General features: G+C 40.4%; 1 protein-coding gene across 14 annotated transcripts in view; it reads left to right on the top strand.

The window, feature by feature from the left end:
- PROM1 (prominin 1) overlaps positions 1-22,045 on the top strand; it is a 192,044-nt gene that overhangs the window by 14,150 nt on the left and 155,849 nt on the right. For 13 of the 14 annotated variants that reach the window (XR_012882467.1, XR_012882465.1, XR_012882466.1 and 10 more), the window contains exon 2: positions 5,262-5,644. Coding sequence is in view for 8 of the 14 variants with exons in the window: in XM_075858363.1 (XP_075714478.1) it covers positions 5,431-5,644 (214 nt within the window). In the remaining 6 variants the exon portion in view is untranslated. The remainder of the gene's footprint in view (positions 1-5,261; positions 5,645-22,045) is intronic. The other variant, XR_012882462.1, reaches the window with a different exon arrangement.

Below are 22,045 nucleotides of genomic sequence, written 5' to 3'. Positions count from 1 at the left end.
TTATTAAAAACTATATTTGGTAATTTCTTCAAAATCACAATATGTGATTAGCAAAATCTTGGATTATAACCATTAAAAAGATGCAGACATTCTGCTGGGGGATGGAGGGACTTCTGCCCTCCCCATGTCCTACACATGTTCAATGTACTAATTAGACCTGGGCAAAATGGAACATGAAGCCTGGAGCCTCAGGAAGCCCAAAAGGTCCCCCTGCCCCATATCAGGAATACTAGAACGATGAATGATGTGTGACAGTTTTACAGATTTTGCATTGGGGCCCAGGAGCTTCATGTCTACATTAAAATTTCTTTGCTGCAGTTTGTGGTTGCACCTATACACGTTCCATGTTCTTGTATTTTATTGTTGATATTTTGGAAATGTTTGCCACTTGCTGCTTGGAAGTATGGGCTGAACAATTCAGAGGAAGAGCTATAGTCTAAGTCATTTCTATGCGGCCCACCAGATGACGGGTCCACAGACTTCACCCGTCGGAGACCTCCGTGTCCACCATATAACCAGCAGGTGTCCCTTATCTATAGTTGGTACTAGAGAATATTACGTTTCCTACCACTGATAGCTTTTAATGGTCCATAACTGTTATCAGCAGAATATCTTACTCTGAATGAAGTCACTGTACAGTCAAAGTTTGCCACGTTTCTCAATATATTGTTAAAATGACACTTTATAAAGGAAGATTAAAGCATTTAATTTGGCATATGTTCAGTCAAAGTCATCAAAATGGCGCACACTACATTATACATTCGGTGCTAATCACGTTATTCTACTCACATACGCGTCACTTCATGACTGTCAAGCGTCCCAAATAATTAAGCCACGACCTGTCAAATATTGTAGTACAGGATTCAAAAGGGCACGTCTTTCATTAATGTGTCTAGCACCGATTTTATAATGCACTTTTCATTTGATAATTATTCTGCAGGTCCTAATCTCATTGCCCTGGAACCTACATCATTGTTAATTTTCCCCTACTGACCATCAATATAATTAGTAACCGCAACCCTTGAAGGTGAAGTTTATCATATTAATATTCAATACTAAAATACCTGTCATGATAATAACTTCCCAAGCTGCAGCTCGTAATGTAATGTTTAGCTCCTCAACAATTGCAGCATTTATTGTCAAATATTCTAGGATAAAGTTTAAAAGACATTGATAGAGGCATTTGTCATTCTCATCCACTTTTTTTTGGTTATATAAAGCAGATACAGATTACAGGTTTTTATATATATATATATATATATATATATATATATATATATATATACTACCGTTCAAAAGTTTAGGGTCACTTAGAAATTTCTTTATTTTTGAAAGAAAAGCACAGTTTTTTTCAATGAAGATAAATTAATCAGAAATACACTCTATACATTGTCAATGTGCTAAATGACTATTCTAGCTGCAAACGTCTGGTTTTTAATGCAATATCTACAAAGGGGTATAGAGGCCCATTTCCAGCAACCATCACTCCAGTATTCTAATGGTACATTGTGTTTGCTAACTGTGTTAGAAGGCTAGTGGATGATTAGAAAACACTTGAAAACCCTTGTGCAATTATGTTAGCACCGCTGTAAACAGTTTTGCTGTTTAGAGGAGCTATAAAATTGACCTTCCTTTGAGCTAGTTGAGAATCTGGAGCATTACATTTGTGGGTTCGATTAAACTCTAAAAATGGCTAGAAAAAGAGAGCTTTCATGTGAAACTCGACAGTCTATTCTTGTTCTTAGAAATGAAGGCTATTCCATGCGAGAAATTGCCAACAAACTGAAGATTTCCTACAACGGTGTGTACTACTCCCTTCAGAGGACAGCACAAACAGGCTCTAACCAGAGTAGAAAGAGAAGTGGGAGGCCCCGCTGCACAACTGAGCAACAAGACAAGTACATTAGAGTCTCTAGTTTGAGAAATAGACGCCTCACAGGTCCTCAACTGGCAGCTTCATTAAATAGTACCTGCAAAACGCCAGTGTCAACGTCTACAGTGAAGAGGCGACTCCGGGATGCTGGCCTTCAGGACAGAGTGGCAAAGAAAAAGCCATATCTGAGACTGGCTAATAAAAGGAAAAGATTAATATGGGCAAAAGCACACAGACATTGGACAGAGGAAGATTGGAAAAAAGTGTTATGGACAGACGAATCGAAGTTTGAGATGTTTGGATCACACAGTAGAACATTTGTGAGACGCAGAACAACTGAAAAGATGCTGGAAGAGTGCCTGACGCCATCTGTCAAGCATGGTGGAGGTAATGTGATGGTCTGGGATTACTTTGGTGCTGGTAAAGTGGGAGATTTGTACAAGGTAAAAGGGATTTTGAATAAGGAAGGCTATCACTCCATTTTGCAACGCCATGCCATACCTGTGGACAGCGCTTGATTGGAGCCAATTTCATCCTACAACAGGACAATGACCCGAAGCACACCTCCAAATTATGCAAGAACTATTTAGGGAAGAAGCAGGCAGCTGGTATTCTATCTGTAATGGAGTCGCCAGCGCAGTCACCAGATCTCAACCCCATAGAGCTGTTGTGGGAGCAGCTTGACCGTATGGTAAGCAAGAAGTGCCCATCAAGCCAATCCAACTTGTGGGAGGGGCTTCTGGAAGCATGGGGTGAAATTTCTCCCGATTACCTCAGCAAATTAACAGCTAGAATGCCAAAGGTCTGCAATGCTGTAATTGCTGCAAATGGAGCATTCTTTGACGAAAGCAAAGTTTGAAAGAGAAAATTATTATTTCAAATAAAAATCATTATTTCTAACCTTGTCAATGTCTTGACTATATTTTCTAGTCATTTTGCAACTCATTTGATAAATATAAGTGTGAGTTTTCATGGAAAACACAAAATTGTCTGGTTGACCCCAAACTTTTGACCGGTAGTGTGTGTGTGTGTGTGTGTGTATATATATATATATATATACATCCATGACGGCGCCTCTCCTATACATAGCATACTAGAAGCTACACTGATAACCTTACAGTATCTTTGCATGTATTTCTTTAATGTGGATGGTCCCAGAAAGTAAGTAAGACTTCTGTTGTCACAGGAGACCATTGTCAGGATAATCTCGTGTTTGGAGAGTTAGCTTCCCTGCCTTTCATCTCTTATCCTATTTCACGGCTGACCTCAGGGAGTATCAATAAAGGAATGTTCTGTTTTACTATTTCATGTGGATTTTTAATTGCTAAGAGGGTTAAGTTTGTCTTTTAAGAGCCGACTTTTATACAAAGGATTCAGATTCAGCTCCATGCCCTATGTAAGCTCATAATGCCTCCGCTGTCATAACTGTTCTGTTGATGTATGTAAGAGTTTAAAGTGTATAACAGAGTTTCCTAAAAGGTTTCTACTAGATTTTAGATTGTCAGCTTTTCTCTTTAAAGGGGTTGTCTGGTTTAGAAAACCAATTTTATATACCCTATTATGGAATTTTGAGTTAAGAGAGGGGGGTTCTCTGTTCATGATCTTCATCTCTTGCTCTGGAGGACCTGTCCAGTCTTGCATTACTCAAACAAACTATGTATTTGAATGGGCACTGTGCAATGCTTATTATTCCCTGTGGTGGCGCTGCAGAGAAATCTAGCACTTACTTTCAGGGTTTCTCACATATTACAGTTGATCGCTGGGATTCTCAGCAGAAGGACACTTTGTGATCAGCTTATTGTCTAGGGACTCTTCTAACAAGTAGGGATTGTCTAAAGTGAAGAACCCCTTTAAGGCAATGGTATCCTTTACATACCTATATATAGCTATACATTTATCAAGTATTTAAAGGGATCTTATTAAATATAAATATAGCTGAAATAGTACACAGCAGGGGCAAAGTAAAAGGGGGTGCAGTGGTAGCAGTTGCACCCCGACCCTGATTCCATGATAAAAATACATTAGTATTATAAATGGCATGTGGGGGTGGGGTGTTTTTACATATTTTGCATTGGGGCCCAGAAGCTTCGAGTTATGCCTCTGACACACAGAATACATATAAAGCTCACACCTTCCAATATATACTGTTTGGAAGAATGGGTGGGGATTCACCTGTCCATATACGCACGGCTTCTCCAAGTAGAACAAGAATGTAACCGCACACAGACTTTGGTTTAAAAATGATGTGCTGGTTTATTCCTCACATATGAACACGCAGTGTTTCAGATCACTATGGAGCCTTCTTTAAGTGGCTGGAGAAAGGCGCCATAGTGAACCGAAATATCGTGTGTTCACATGTGGTGAATAAATCAGCGAATTTCTTTTGAAATTAAAATCTGTGTGCTGCTACCTTCTTTTTCTACTTGGGGTATCTATGAGATGAGGGAGTTATCAATCCCTGCGGTATAATACATAACAGCCCCTACTACTATTGTAAATAAATAATCTGCGAAAGTTGAGCTGTAGCGCTCCGGAACCAATCCTGTTGCCCTTGTTATTTTTCCATGGTCCTCTGAAAAATGTAAGCAGGAATCTGATTTGTTGCTATGGTTAGATGCTCCACTTTTACTTTGCACAAGTTTAGATAAATCTCCCCATTGTGTAGTGGCAAATGTGAACACTAGAAGCGCTCTGATATTTTAGTCCTATTTATATAAATCTATGAAACCTTTTTTTTATTAACATATATTTTCAATCATTTAAAAAAGACACCTTTCTCTTTAAAGAACACTTTTTTTGTAAACTACTATACAGTGTACATAATATTATTTTATTATTTATTACATTATATATTATTATTTTATAGCCACACAACATCAGTTTCACAGCATGCTGTAAAATAAGTTTGACTTTTTTTGTTTTGCTGACCTCTACTGGCTACTATTGAAACTGCAATATTTAACAATACATTTTTATGTAAGTACTATTTTTTTTTTTAAATATACCACCAGTAATGAAGTACATTTAACATGATGCAATGTTTTCTTTGTGCTGGAACATAGATCTCTGATGGTGATTATTTTACTGAAGGGGTCATGTTTACAATTGGAGACCCCCCTGTCTGCTTATATGGAAGCTATAGGAAATAAAATATTATTTGGCCATCATATACTACAAAGCCTCTGCTTTAAAGAGTTTATAAGGAAGTTGTAATAATAAATAATCCTCATTAAACAAAAAGTCTTCTGAGAAATAATATATTATGATATACAATATATGTATCTCAGTATTTTCATTAACTGCATCCATTCTGGTATCCTGGAAGGCAGCTATTGAGTTACCTCCCTAATCCATGGACAGTAATACGGTTTGTACTTTTTCTTCCCAGCAGTGACCTGTAAGATCCTGTCAACTAAATCCCTTCCTACCTCCAAGTGAGCAGACGATCAGATCAGACACAGGACTGAGGACATCAGCTGCTCCCAACAACACTACAATAAAGAAGCTAGTTTTATCTCAAACCCACCACCTCCGAGTCTGATGTGGTTTTGACACCAATGGCTCTTAAACTTTATATAGTATTGCTGCTGCTCTGTAGAAGTACTGTCTCTGAAAAATCCCTTTCTTACAACAGCGCTCCCTTGGATTTTGGATATGTACCTACTGGAAGTTATGACACTATCGCCTACCATGAGCCAGGACCTATAGGCCTGTTATTTCAATTAGTGCATGGATTCCTATATCTTGTGCAACCACATGAATTCCCTCAAGGTACGTGCCTATAAGTGTATTATTTTCTTCTGTCCTTAATTGAGATGCTACAACAGGTCACTTTTGTATGATTGATAGAGGTAACCCTACTACTGTTTTGTAGTTGTGTAATCTGAATTAAAATTCTGGGAACATCGTTATTGGTTCACGTCATGGGTATATACTAAAGGTATATTGTACTGTAAAGGTATACAAAATAGCAATAGGAGTCAGACAATTAAACCATAACAACCGAATCACAGGAGAAGGAAATTTACCCCATGAGTACATAACCGTACAATATGTACATCCCATGCAAGTAAATAACAGTATAATATGTAGATCTAATGTGAGCACAGAGCGATATTATATGCACTTTATAAAATGTGGGAAAAAATAACTATTGTCATTGATGGTGTAGCATATTAAGACTAGGGTTACATCACTTTCAAGAGAGCCGTTCCTTTGCACGTCTTTTTAGATCCAGAGAATCCGAATGTGGCAGAAGGGAGAAACATTCCCTAATATTTCCTTATGAAATTATTTCCCTCTACCTTGTGCCCCGATCCAGCCTTCCTTTTCATCTAATGACGTACTGGGAGAACAGATCACCTTAAAGTGATATAACCGTAGACTTTGGCAAATTGGGCCCTTCAAAAAGAGAAATGATAGAGAGTCCTCACACCCACAAGATTTAAATAAAAATAGAGCAAAGTGCACGGGTAGACCGGAAAAAAGCTTACGATACATTAGGGATTTTTCTGAACGGCTTGTCCCCCCAAGGTTGGTTTGTGAAGGTTGTCGTTTTGGACAACCATGCCATAAGTTGAAACGGTAAATCGCTGATCACTCTCTGCCTTGATCTGTGGCCTGGTCTGGGATTCCATTGATGGGATCCAGATCTGTTGTTTGGCATGAAGGACCTTACAAGACTGCACCTGACAACGACTGAAATAATCCAGCACGGCAGAGCACGTTTTCCACAGATATCTGTCTTCGGTTGGTGTTTGTCACCGTCATCAGAAGATTGTCTAGATCGCTTTTTAATTTTTTTTAAATCTGTAGTATATGACCTGCTTGGGGATGCTTTCCTGAAACTCTGAGTTAAATATTTCTAAAATATAAGGTTATTTGCAGAAAAAAATGAGACGGTGTGTGATAAGAACAATCACAATGGAAGGTTCGAATTTTAGGAGATAAATATAGGCATAATGTGCTCCCCCATTGCGGTTCCAGATTCTTTACATGCTCATGATATCTGTTTGAGCTTAAAAAAATCAAGAGATTTTTTTATAATTACATTAGTTGCCCATGCTTAAAAGCTTTTTAGTTTATAATAAAGCAGGATATTTTTGCTTTTGCCAAAACCAGACCGATAATAGAAATGCTCCCAGATCTTTTAAACAAAAATGTATCCTGAAAAAAGTAAAATTTAATAAAAGACCAGCTTTTTGTTGACTGCAGCCTGGTCAGATGTTGCATGTTGGCAGATTACTGCTCACCCACAAACAATTGTCTATGTTTTTTACCCAAAGACCAATTCAGTTGAACATGATTTTTATCTTTTTAGTTTTTCTTAATCCAATAATGTATAATAATCATCTGTAAATATTGCAGCGTAAAAATCTATGGCAATGTTCCTTTAATTTTTCTGAAATAAAAGAGCTATGGAATTCTGGCTTCCAGCATTCTTCTAGCAAAAAAAGAGCTATATTCTATAAAACCATGGAAACGGAATTCTAAATAGGATAATGCACATTTAATTTGAAGGTTATGAGTAACTTCTTGTATGTATTTTCTTAAATAAAGTGGTTTTGAATAACAATCATGTAGTAAACATTTTCCTCCGAGCTTAGAAGCCTACTGGCTATATGCCCAAGAAGACCAAATAGACCTCCATGTTGTAGATCAAATGGTCATTTACATGGGTTTTCAGGATTTATTTAAATCAACTTTATTTGTTGAGCAATGAAAGTTATGCAACTTTGCGTTTCAATTTCTCATCATTTTCAAGATCACTGCTTTCTATTTTTATAATATTCCTTACTGTTTGCAGGCTTAAAACCTGTCCTGATCATGTCCAACTCACAGAGGTGCATGGCTCCTTACAAGTGATGGCTCTCATACACTGTAACTAGCCCTGCACCTGTGTCAGTTGGACATGATTAAAACAGGTATTCAGCCCTCTCACTGTTAACATGATTTTCTGTCCACCCCCAGCAAACAGAGATCTTGAAATTATTTCTAGATAATCCCTGACAACCTTGAAACCAGAAATTGAGTCTGATTTATTTTTAGGATTTGAAAGAAATTTTAGGAGTAACTGAGGATTAGGGCCCAGATAGGGCAGGTCAGAAGGGATGTTTCCATGTTAGTATATTCCAACACCCTACTTTCATAGAACTAGTCTACAAAACTATCTTGACATATGGATGTTACTATTTGGGGTGTTTTAGTGTTGGGATTGTGCGAAATTGCTCCACATTATAAGATTTAGTGGTTAACAAAACATGTCCTAGGAAAACCGGGGCACATGGGTGCACAGTCCACGACCAACCAACAATAGATAAGTCATGTCCAAAGCCCAACTGGAGTTTGTTTTGTGCATACTGTGAATGTGTCTAACCATACTGCAGTAGGAGGTGAAAGCTGAAATATCCTTTCTCTTATATGAAGGTGACAGGACCAAGATTAGAGAATAGGTATAGTTGTCACTTTTATTTTTTTTTAACCTAACCCAAATTCCACCAAATATCATTCATAGAAAGATATGTTTCATGTGAAGGAGTTCAAGCTAGTGGAATTAATTTTCTAGATAATTAGAAGATGGTTTGTTTGCGGGTCCTTTGACAATTCTGTGGAAAGTAGGTCAAGAGCAGAAACCTGTTTTAAGGCCAAGAGGAACATCTAAGGAGCTTTAATTTGAAGGGACCTGCTCAACACATGGAATTTCACGATTATAATTCTTTTACATCATATCATTAAAGAAAATGGAATACTACTAAGTTTTAATAAAATATACCTGAGTGCATATATATATATATATATATATATATATATATATATTGTGAATTATATGACAGCAGAAACTAAGGTATCATCATATTTAAATACTGCACGAATGGGCTGCAGAGTGTCACACGCATTTGCGGACCGTGTTCACAGTAATGGAGCACGATCCTTAAATGCGAAAAATTGGACATGTCCTATTTTTTTCCTGTAAATGTACGGGAAGGTGTCTGTGGCTGATAGAAATGAATGGGTCAGTAGTTTATTCACAATTACAGATCCGTAATTGCCGATAAAAATAACGGTAGTGTGTATGAGGCCTTGTGTATGGGTAGAGTGTATGGGTGCTGAAGATTGGATTTGAGACTTTCTGGGGAAAACCAAGGAACAGCTAGAGCCCAGGCCTGGACTAGGTGTCTGGCAATATGATTGATCTGGTCTTACTGTTTTGGCTACACTTCTTATTTTTGGCCCTTTTTTAAGAAAAGTTGTACATTTTTGTGCTGTCAATCAATAGGAACCTTCATTGTTTGATTTCAGTGGATACAAATCTATCCCCACAACTGTCTGGCTCCGATGAGAACACCTAACCATCTGCTTCATTCAAAGCCGTAACATGGACCCCATTCCAAAATCTGGGCCTCCCACCTACCATGTGCCATTTATAATACTGGTACATTTCCACGTGGCACAAGAGCCTTTGTGCCCCCTTGAACACCTAGGCCGTGGTACAATGGCTACCTCTGCACCATCTGTAGCTACTCACCCTGCTTTAATTTCTAATACATGTTTATAACTCTAATTATATCGTTCTTATTCACAAACTGCTATATAAAAAATAGCCGTGGTGTGAAAACCAAGTCAATAAAATTACTTATTAGCACTGTTGGGGCCTAAGTTGGTATACCAATAAGGGCAAAATTAGTGGGTGAATTCTCTCTTGTATTACAGTGTGTACTGTAGCTTATTTCGAGAGTTAACTACACAATGATGCCCAGTGGTCAACACTTTGTTGTTGAGCTTTTCTCTCATCATGCACTATGCTATGTTACTGTATCATCTCAAAGTGCTTACTCAATTTTTATTAAAAATACTTTTTCTTCAATAAGACCAATTCCACAATAAATATCCATGTACAGTACGTTTAAAATTATCCTTAATGCCGTCTGTATTGTGGACCATAACTAATCTCGGCAAAGAACCTAACTTAAACATTTCCTTGAATAAGTAGGAAACCTGTCCTCCCCTAAGGTTGAAATCTCACATGCTGCTTTTGGCAGGTTTTTCTTATGTCTTTTTTTTGTACTAAACCCAGGAGTGGATCCAAAAATAAGTAAAGGTATAAAGGGAAGACTGATACTCCTTTCCTTTGTATCCACTCCTGGTTTGGTTAAAAAAAAACGGCACCAAAAAGCTGTATTTCATATGGGAGGTGGCGTGGGTCCAGCTCCTGACAAGCCCAACAAACAGCTGATTTTGCTGAAGGAAGCCTCCGACATCCACACATTTCACCTGCAGCGTAAATGTAGTATTACACGGCGGCCATTCAGATAAATGGCTATCCATGTAATACATGGACGGCTCGTGTGCGTCCGATGTTGTTAGTTGGGTCATTAGACCAGCATATATACATTGCCATATCTTTGCCTGTTATATCTGTACATTATATAATGGTGATATAAAGCGTTCCTATATATTTCTCCTACACCCCCAGCATTCCTCCTGTCAAAACAAGAAACTACTGGGCCAAAACTGCCATTATCAATTACTGGCATGTATCCTGGTATAGATCAACACTACTGTGGATGGTGTGGAGATCTGAGTCATGCGATTTAATTAGCTAATCCTTTAATCTTTTTTCTACCATATGTCAGTCAATTTATAATCCGCAGTGAGGAATATGTTCAGCGTTCTGTTGGCTTTTTTTATTGCATGTTACTGGTTGTACGGCACTGACGACATTAACCATTAATGCACTTAAAATGCTGGGAATTTATCCTGTAATTGTTCCTGAAGGAGAAACTAAGAAGAGATAGAAAAGGGGAGGCAGATATAGGGTAAGGCCACACAGTGCGCTCACGGTGCGTTTATGTTGCGTTTTTAAACTGCAGCAAGTCATTTTTCAATAGAAGTCAATGGTGAAATGTTTGTTATGGACAGACTGCAGCTGTTATATTACAATGTGTTCTTTGTGCAGTTAACTGCATCTTCATAATGTCTGAGCGCATGCAGTTAGTGACCGCGCTGCCAAAGTTGTTGCTGAACTGCTTGCGTTTTTGCTGACCGTTCTGCAATGCCTTGTAATGAACTATAAACAGGCAGCACCTCACAAACTTCAACACGGGTGAAAACTATGTCCATCAATTATTTCCTTTAAAACCGCAACAGAACTGCAGCATTACAGAGACAAAAAACACATGCAGTTGACCGCATGCGGTTTTCAACCGCAACAAAACCGCATCATCGACGCACCATGTGGCCTTACCCATAGGTAAAGCTTCTGTCACACTCCCGACTATCATGCCTAATCGATAGCAGGTGGCAATTGAAGTGATAAAGAAAAGTGCTTCTTGCAAAAGTCCCGAATGCAAATGATAAATTATGAGGGTACAAAGAATTGGTGTTTTTTGGTGGAAAATAAATAAATCATAGTTGGCATATGCAAAAAACAAATCAGGCTAAATGATACAAGTCTATGATGTTACATAATAATAGAGCAAAGCAAAATAGGATTACACTAACAGGTCAAATAGAATGCAAAAGAAGACACAATGAGAGGTAATAGTAGAAGAATACAGGACTATGATTCCTAAGTTAAAAATGAAACAAATAAAATACAAATAATAGTCCAACTATAAAAATGTCTTCGATGTCTGTATAAAATGAATAATAAATAACAGATGGGAAACAGGCAAACGAAGCAAAGTCCCATGTCCAAGAGTGGGTCCTTGACAGGGTGCTTCAAAGTGGCCATGACCGGATTTACCTATAGCGATAGTAGGACTTTACTATACATGGTCCTTGGGGAATGGCGCCTGCTAAAGAGAAAATGTATATATGTATAAACTGAACAGTGTGTAGTCATATGTATATTCTATGTTTTTATAGTTATGTAAGGCTATGAAAAAGCTGCGTTTGCAGAGCACGTTCTCTCAGAATCCATAGGGCCCTAAGGGTATGAGTTTATTGCAGGAAGAAAATTCTGCCTTAAAATTCCGTTTGGAATTTTGAGGCAAATTTTGATCTGCCTGCACGCCGTTTGCCCCGTTTTCCCATTGAGCGTCGCAGGCAAAAACGCTGTGAAATATGCTTTCTCTGCCTCCCATTGATGTCAATGGGAGGTCAGAGATGTAAACGCCTGAAGATAGGGCATGTTGCTTCTTTTTCCCACAAGACGGTTTTTCCACTTGCAGGAAAAAACCGCCTCCGCCTCCCATTGAAATCATTGGGAGGCATTTTCGATAATTTTTTGGTGCGTTTTCTGACGCGGTTTCCTTGTCAAAAAAACTCTGTGTGAACTGGCCCTAATACCAGACAGATACCAACATTCCAACTTTTTTTTTTCATTGTATAAAAAATGCATAGCTGTGCTTTTCTATACAGATCATCCTGCAAAAAATGGATTCTGCGTGGTATAATTTTTTTGGGCAGGAAGCCTATCAGTGACGTTTGCCACTGTAAAGAAAATTTTCAAGAAATACATAGCACTCATTGAGTTTGAAAAGATATAAATCCAAATTTTAATAAGAACCGATTGGCACACGTCAAAGGTTTACATCAAGGGTATATCCTGACATATACATCAGACTTAGACGACTGCAAGCACAGTGTGCACGTAATTTAGACACTCACAATGCTGTCGGTAAAAAAGTGGGTGTGGTTTTGGGGACGTGATTTCACATTGAGTATTTTTTGCAATTGTCTGGCAGCCTCCGATAATGACTCCCTATGGGTAAGTCTTAATGGCGCAGCCCTGACCATGTCGGGACGCAGCCAACAACCTCGCCGGCAACATGTTCGGCGCGGCTGTCAAATAGCCTGGTAATGGTCGCACATTATTGCGGGTAAAATGGCCATTTACCTGCAAAATTGAGCGGTCGTTAATTAATACACCCTTTATGGCCGCACAATTTTGTAGGCAAAGGGACCTTTTACCCGCAATAACGCGTGGCCATTAACAGGCTATTTGACAGCCGCACCGAACATGGTGCGGTTGCTGGCCACGTTGCCACCATATCAGGGCCGCTCCGTTTAGAATTACCCTAAAACAGTCAGTATCCTCCTCCCCCAGCCTCCGCTCCTTACTCTTGGGGCTGCACAGACAGGCAGTGCCCGGGTGTCCAGCTACTGAATGTGAGTGTCTCCCGCTTTCTGCTCCCTTGCCAGTTGCAATCTCACACTTGACCTAGTCATGCTGCTGCCTTTCCTATACCTGGGTGGACTGGCAAAAGAGTAGTATCTAATCCAAATAAGAAGTAACCTGTTTATTATGCAAAAAGACTGGCACTTGCTATTTATTGCCAGTAAAAATATTTTACTTTAACCGGCTCCAAGTGTAAATGATGCTAGGCTAATGGTTTACCGGCAAGATGGCAACCCAAACTAGCACCACCCTGGCCCATATTTTCTTCTGCAATGTGATTGAGTGTAACAGGTCAGTCATATCATATACTATTGTATATGACATGAGAAAAACATTGTAAAAAAACACCGCCATCATCACGACAAGAATAGGAGTTATTGGAGATACATTTATGGATACCTTCTCTATTTGCTAATGTTTAGTCCAAGGGTCTGCAATAACATTGATGTGGCCCTGCTGAGCAATAACTACATCATGAAATGCTACTTAACCACAGAGGACTATGAAGATGGAGTGGAACAGCTCCCAGGACTCGCATTAATATTGGATAAATGCACCAGCAGCAGCTGTAAATAAACTACTCTCAATGGTGCGGTGGTTACATCTTAATAATTCATGACACTCCGTTAAATATAGTATAAAGGAGATGAGCAGCGAAACATAATCCCGTCATTCAGGATTTTAATAAACAGGCGGAAAGTAGCAGAAAATTATCCGTAATATTTATAGCACAAAAGACACATTTCATGTATTTATAGATCGCCATATCACAAATATGACAAAAATCAGCAAACTATGTATTACCAAAGGATATTTATGACCACATAAACGCACTGCAGATTATCAAACGGACAGTTAAAGGAATATTCCAAGCACTGGAACCCAGGTGCCGTCTTCCTTCCTATAAATGGACCAGAATTGCTGATTGCACATATGAATGCACCTCTTTAAAATGCAAGAGCATGGAGATCGGCCGGTGTTCATAAACATGGGTGTTTACACTATAACCCTATTACCTAATTACAGTGGGTTCAGAGGTTTCTAGTCACACTTGGGCCTGTGGGGGCCTAGCGACAACTCTGCCACTTAAGAGAATAACTGTTTATTCTCTGTACAGTGACATCACTGCATTAATTATCCCTGTACTGTGACATGACTGTGTGCATTATTTTTAGGTTTATCATCATTTTTATAACGCGTTTGCTGTGACATCACTGCATTAATTATCCCTGTACTTTGACATGACTGTGTGCATTATCTTTAGGTTTATCATCATTTTTATAATGCGTTTGCTGTGACATCACTGCATTAATTATACCTGTAGTGTGTCATCACTGTGTACATTAACCCTGCATTATGATGCTGTGTTTATTATCACTGTGCTGTCACATCATTGTAGTTCTTAGCAATTAGCTATGACATCACTATGTTTATTATTCCTGTTCTGTAAGATAAACCCTTTTCTGTGACATCACTGTGCACAATATTCTCATAAAACTTTCTGGGACCTGCACCTATCTCCATATTGCGGGTCCTGCGACCCTCGTCCTGCCATTGCATCCAGACAGACATGGAGGATGTCTGATGACAAGTTGTCAACTGTTTTTTCAATAACTGGCAGAATTGTAAATGCAGCTCCAAGCTACAATAGAAGACAAACAGCACATGATAGGCAATGCAATATATTTACAAGTTGAATCAACTTTTTTAAGTGGCATAAAGAATATCTCTGGGAAAACATTGCTCCTGATTTCTCATGTGCTTTAAATGTGTGAAGTCTTTCTGTTCCATGCTCAGTTCTTAGTGATACAGACTTCCCCTGCCGCCTAATTCAGAAGCAGGAATAGTTTTTCATTTTTTCAAGATGGAGTGGCTGCTTAGTCCCTTGGGCAGAACCTTGCTACTGTACCTTCGTTATTCTCTATGCCTTGCACCCTGTAAGTTGCTTCTTATTTAACAACCCAGAGCCAATGAACTGCTAAACTGTGACATCACTGTGTGAAATGTCCTGGGTGGGCTGTAGTGAAGCATCCCTGGAACAATCTCTACAGAAATGAATGGATCACAGGTCTAGGAATAGTATACCTCAGATTCAGTTGCTGGTTATTTAGCAAACTTGTATGCTCTAGCACAGTAACCACTAGTTTTATTAACTATAAACACACCCTGAGTATGTTTCCTGTCCCCTACATAGAGTTCAACTGGTGGACACTGTCATACTCCAACTAAGCTCCATCCAGGGAACGCAACGTTTACAATGGTATTCCTGTCTGAAGCATTTATGGAATATAAACAGGACACAACTGGTGAGTGACACCACTAATCTCCAAACTCTACAGATCCTGTAGTGTCACTAGTAGAAGAGGTAGAAAGATGGTGGCCAGGACACAGTGACAGATTGTGGACTGCTATTTTTATTTTTTTTTGCTGTGTTTTTGGAGGGGGTTGGAGCACGGGACTGGCAAGGAACTTTGTGTCCTCCTGCTAGAGCTTTTCTTAAAATTGTGGTATCAAATATAACATCTCCTTTCATTGTAAAGTAACCCTAAATCTATCTAGAAATGAATAATGAAAGTATACAGAATATAAATGTGTCTATGCTGTCTGTCAGTCTGCAGGATTTTCTGCTGTTTCTGAAATATAAGGTGTTGGACTTCTGCTGACAGATGTATGTGAGGGCAGGACATAGCCAAGGGGGGTAGAGTTAGCATCTCTGGTATTCTATTACAGACAGAGCAGTCGGGGAGGGTTCCTGCTGCAGCCAGTTGCCTTACAGCCAGACACATGTTATTGATAAGGAGTAGGGGAAATAATTGTTGATCTTCTTGTACAAGTATAGGAGAGTTCTTTATATATTTCTTTGTAGAATTCTCACAATAATGGGAAAGAGGAGGATATTAAAGAGGTTTTCCAGAACTTTGATAATAATGGCCCATGGCCAGGGGCTTAACTAGGAAAGACTGGGCCCCATAGCAAACTTTTGACTGGGGCCCCCCCTCCCCTGGGTGTCACACAACCCCCACTTGTAGATAGTGCCTTTTTTACAGCCCCCCATAGATAACGCCATACAACCCCCCCTGTAGATAACGCCATACAGCCCCCTCTGTATATAGCGCCATACATCCCCCTGTAGATAATGCCATACAGCCCCCCTGTAGATAACGCCATACAGACCCCCTGTAGATAACGCCATACAGCCCCCTTTGTAGATATCTACAAAGGGTGCTGTATGGCGTTCTCTACAGTGGGGGCTGTATGGCGTTCTCTACAGTGGGGGCTGTATGGCGTTCTCTACAGTGGGGGCTTTATGGCGTTCTCTACAGTGGGGGCTGTATAGCGTTCTCTACACTGGGGGCTGTATGGCGTTCTCTACAGTGGGGGCTGTATGGCGTTCTCTACAGTGGGGGCTGTATGGCGTTCTCTACAGTGGGGGCTGTATGGCGTTCTCTACAGTGGGGCTGTATGGCGTTCTCTACACTGGGGACTGTATGGCGCTATCTACAGAGGGGGCTGTATGGTGTTCTCTCTAGTGGGGGCTGTGTGGCGTTATCTACAGAGGGGGCTGTATGGCGCTAATGCCATACAGCCCCCACTGTAGAGAATGCCATACAGCCCCCACTGTAGAGAACGCCATACAGCTCCCTGTAGAGAACGCCATACAGCCCCCCTGTAGGTAACGCTATACAGCCCCCCCTGTAGGTAACGCTATACAGCCCCCCTGTAGGTAACGCTATACAGCCCCCCCTGTAGGTAACGCTATACAGCCCCCCCTGTAGGTTATGCTATACAGCCCCCCCTGTAGGTAACGCTATACAGCCCCCTGTAGGTAATGCTATACAGCCCCCCTGTAGGTAACGCCATGCAGCCCCAACCCCCCCCCAAAAAATCCGACCTACAGTGTGTCCTACAAAAGTCATGTATAGATGTGTGATCGCTGGCAGCGATAGGGAGAACGGGGGACCGAAAGTCCCCCAAAGTTCTCCATGACTAACCTCTGACTTCCGGCGTCTGCGCAGCTCAATAAAAATGAAAGGAGCGCTGGTCACGCATGCGCACAAGCGTGACCGGCGCTCCATTCATTTCTACGGAGCTGCCGACACAGACCCCGGAAGTCCGAGGTTTGTGATGGAGAACTTCAGGGGACTTTCGGTCCCCCATTCTCCCTATCAATGACAGCGATCACACATGTATCCCCTGTCCTGTGGATATCCTGTGGATAGTGGATACATGTCTTTTGTTTAATGGCAGAGCAGGGAGATACCTCCCTGCTCTGACGTAGTGTTCAGTGGCATCGCGCGACACGGGCCCCCTCATGCCGCAGGCCCCATAGCAGCCGCTACGGCGGTAGTTACGCCACTGCCCATGGCTAGCATAGGTCACTAATATCAGATCAATGGGGGTCCAACTCTGGATACCCTCCTTCATTGTTTACCAGACACAGCACAATACATTTTGTTGTGACTTTTCCTGGTATTTCAGCTCCGTTCTATTCACTTGAATGGGAAGGATCTGCAAACAGCAGCAGTATTTGACACAGTCACTATAAACTCTATGGTGCCGTGCTAGTAAATAATGACCGGAGCTCCACGGCCCTTTCACTCAGCTGATCGGTGGTGGTACTGGAAGTTGGACCCCCAAGATTTGATAATTATGGCCTATCCTATGGATAAAACACCTTTTTAAGGGAGGAATTGCTGGGATTTTGTGTGTGTGTTTATTTTTTATATTTAGCGTTACTTTAATTGTCCACAGGGAATTAATAGGAATATTGTAATGAGCTTGAATTAAAACAAACATAAAGAAGGCATCAGTAGCTGAAACCATGAGTAAAATTGTATCTAATATCTATAAACCTATTTACTAACATCCCAATTCCTGTGAATCTTCAGCTGTATCTGTGTCTATGGCAGCCAGGTGTTCATCTCAGTCAGATAATATTAATCCAAGATTAGTACATCAGTGGGATATGAGCGACAAATCAGCAGCTTTGTCTTTCATTGTATCCAAAAAATTGAGCCATCCGTAAAGAATGGGATTAGTGAAACAAACACTACAACTGTGACTCTTCCAAAAACAGAAGAATTTGCTGCCTGTGTTTTCCATGCCAGCTCGGCCATGTGAGACTGTGTTAATCACCCAGTGTTGTCTATTAACTGGGCATGGCAGCTATTGTCATCAAGTCTTCCTCTTATTTATTTCTGTTGTTTATATAGAGCCAACATATTCTGCATCCCTGTACAGAGACTAACATCAGTCACTGTCCCCAGTGGAGTTCAGAATCTAAATTCCCTATCTGTATTAATGATATAATTAATGCAAGTTTGCAAATAGTCCTGATTTGGGGGAAAATTGGTTTTTAAAGGAAGTTTTCCAAATGCATACTTTTCAAACCAAGTTATTATAGCCACATTCTCGCTACCCTCTGGTTTTTACACTACGAGTATTGGTCTGCACTTATCTACCAGACTAGCCCTTAATATTACAATAATATAAAGGGCTCGGCTAGTGGATACGTGTAGACCACTACTTGTAGTGTAAAAATCCAGCGTAGATAGTGCCACACTCCGTGCCCCTTGTAGATAGTGCCCTACACTGCATCCTGTAGATGTGCCACACACTGCCCATGTACATAGTGCCACACACTGACCGTGTACATAGTGCCACACACTACCCTGTAGATAATGCCACAGTGTCCCCTGTAAATAGTGCCAGTGCCCCATGTAGATTCACACACAGTGTCCACGTAGGTAGTGCCACAGTGGCCATGTCCACGTTCCCACTCCGTCCTCCAGCAATGCAGGCCTGGTCTCTTCTGACTAGGCCTACTCCGGCGGGACAACGGCAGCAGCGCGATTACTTCATTGTGCCGCCTGCATCACAAGAAAAGTGCCAAATGTCGGAGAAGGTAACTGATGATTCCCTTAAATTGCCAGTGCTGTTAATTGTATCCGTGTCCTAAGGACGAGGACACAATGGCGTACAATAGTATGTAAGGGCCTTCCAGCCATGGTCACAGGGGGGTTTCCGGGAAACTGGGACCATGGCTGGAGTTGTGAGCGCAACTGTGATTTAAAAAAACTCCTACTGTATATTTTTTTTTGTATGGTCTACAGCAGTTATGCAGACATATGTGTCTCTGTAATTACAGACTCTTCCATCAGGTCATTTCCACCTGTTCCCTACTTCTTGCTCTCATACATTTAGTATAGAGTATGAATGCAGGATCACACTACATAGATTTTGTTTGTAGCCATGTAGGCACCTAGGTTTTGCATAGACGCTGTATACAAAAAATGGAGGGAGATTCATTTGCGAAATTAATAATCTAGTTGACGGGCATTGAACTAAAAAAGAGAAATTACCAGTAAGTATTTGTAAGTGTCCCTGAAACTATTTCTTCCACTTCACATCATAGGAAAGCAACCAATATGGTCATCATTACAGCTCACTTACAGATCCCGAATGGCCAAATCTTCCTAGTTATGATTTAGTACGGGAGTGGTGAATGTATCCTTTCATAATCGGAAGTTGGGCAGCTCCACTGCTGCTTTGATAAAGTTTGCAATGCAAAGGGTGAAATCCAAGGCAAATCTGCAGCAAAATCTGCATGTTATACATGCAGATTTGCTGCAACTTTGCATCATAATTCACGGCGGAAGTTATCCGTCATGTTTTAATTAATCTAACTAAACATAGATAATTTACTTCAGTCTGAAATCATATAATAGTTTAAGTAGGCATCTTAAATAGTTCAATATAATAATTAAATATTACATAGAACATGTAAATGATGCGCCTATTAGTGAACTATGGCTAAAAGATTAAAAGTGTTGTCCAGTTTAGAAAACCTATTTTCAGATACCCTATAAGGGAGTTCTGAGTTAATAGAGGGGGGTCCTCTGTTCAGGATCCTCATCTCGTGGCCAAAGTGGAGGGCAGTTACTAAGATAAATAATGCATTCACTTACTTTTCTCTCTGCCTGCAACAGGGAAATTAGATTGTGAGCTCAATGGGGACAAACACGCATAAAGTGTAAGAAAACTACCCAGAAGAAACCCATGTAAACACGGGAAGAACATGCAGGTGTTTCCTTGGTTGTAGTTCGCAACAACGGACCCTAATGCTTCCAAGATGCCGTGTGTTTATATGGAGGGGAAAAGTTAATACCGTTCTCCCCTAATGAATGTGATTTTTTTTTTAAATTTATTTATCTTAATATGGGTCACCTCACCAAGTTTCATAAAATATGGGATGTGTGGGGTACTTCACCCCTTACTTTATTCTCCACCCGCTCCTTACAGGGTTCTCTATCCTCCACCCCGGAAATGCTCAGACACTTACTATTTCTCTATCCCTGATAAAGTACCGTCGTGTCTATCATTGTAATCATATTAAATCATTGCTAAAACCATTATTGTTTGTTCAATGTATGTATTACTACTATATGACAATTTGACAACTCCTTTAACACCTGAGCTCCTATAATGAGGTGGGGCCAGTAGTTTCCCCTGCATTTTCTCCAGTTTACCATTGAGAAGATCTAACAAAGCTGTTACTTTTTTACACAAGTAATTGATAAATATATAGAGGGGGGCGGCTCATGCTCTGGCGGACTTGAGCCGTCCCTGTAAAACACACACAGCCATTCATCTGAATGTCCGCCATGCAATGCTACATGCACTACATACTTTCCCCGACAAAATCACTTGTTTGCCGGAAGCCAATTTAGCGGCTTCTATCTGAGAGGTTGTCTCTGACTAGACAACTGCTTTAAAGAGTGCTTTGTAAAGAGATAAGTAATTGATGTAAATATTTGACCAAAGAGGTCTCAAAGATCTTATTAACCCCTTAATGAAATGCCCCGTACATGTATGTGGCAGTCATTAAGGGGAAGTATGGAGCGGGCTCACGGACTGAGCTCACTCCATTCATAACAGGTGATGGCTGCGTAATACAGATCACTTTGATTCAACCCATTTGACCCCTTAAATGCTGCGTTCAATCGCGTAAGGGGCATTTAAATGGTTAGGATCAAGGGGGAAGCCCCCTCTGATGTGCCTTCGCAACTCCCCCGCGACGCGAGCGCAGGTTGCTGATGAATGCCCCCGGGTCTGCCATGTTTATACGCCTTTGAAGCCCTTTGTACCTCCTTTGAAGCCTTCTGGCAGGGCTTCAAAGGAGAATGTTAGTATAGCGATATTGCAGTATATCATCCAACGATCATTGTTCAAGTCCCTTGGGGGGGACTAGTAAAAAAACAGTTAAATAAAGTTTTTTAAATGTTTTTTTTTTCCCTAGAGCCAATTTTTTTTTTAAGCAATTTTTTTTTTAAAAAAAAAGAGTGGTAAAACATAAAAAAAGCATAATTTTGGTATCGCCGTAATCATATCAACCCCTAGAATAAGGTGAACATGTCGTTTTTACCGCCTGATGGACTCCGTAGAAACAAAACTCCCCAAAAAAACAGCGTAATCGCTGTTTTTTTGCCCATTTCACCCAACAAATATTTTTTTTCCAGTTTTTTTCCAGTTTCCCAGCACATTATGCAGTACAATAAATGAGGCACGAAAAACTACAGCTTGTCCCACAGAAGAAAAGCCCTCGTACGGCTATATCCACGAAAAATTTAAAAAGTTATGGCTTTTGAAAGGCGGGGAGGAAAAAACGAAAATGAAATAACAAAGATTGTCCGTGTCCTTAAGGGGTTAAAAAGCAGTGGTAGGTAGTGGTAAGTTTTCTTGGTGTTTAAGGCTATGTTCACATCTGCGTCGGGGGCTCTGTTAGGGGCCTTAGTCGCAGATCCGGCAGGGTTTGCTGGAGTTTAACAGAGACTATATTGTGTCCGGTAAAAGCATGGACACCCCGATGCCAAGTTGACGAAATCCATTAAAGTCAATAGGTTCAGTTGGCAACTGGCGCTATCCATTGTGCAACAGAACCGTTGGTTCCGTTACTCCCTTGTTCTGCTCCTCTGACGGAGCAGAACAACAGAACACACAAAGCAGGTGTGAACCCAGCCTAAGGCAAAGCTGGAAATTGAAATTATTAT

Source organism: Rhinoderma darwinii, chromosome 1 (assembly GCF_050947455.1).
Source record: "Rhinoderma darwinii isolate aRhiDar2 chromosome 1, aRhiDar2.hap1, whole genome shotgun sequence".
NCBI classification, from domain to species: domain Eukaryota; kingdom Metazoa; phylum Chordata; class Amphibia; order Anura; family Rhinodermatidae; genus Rhinoderma; species Rhinoderma darwinii.
Note: the sequence above shows the minus strand (reverse complement) of the source record. Positions and strands in the feature narration are given on the sequence as shown.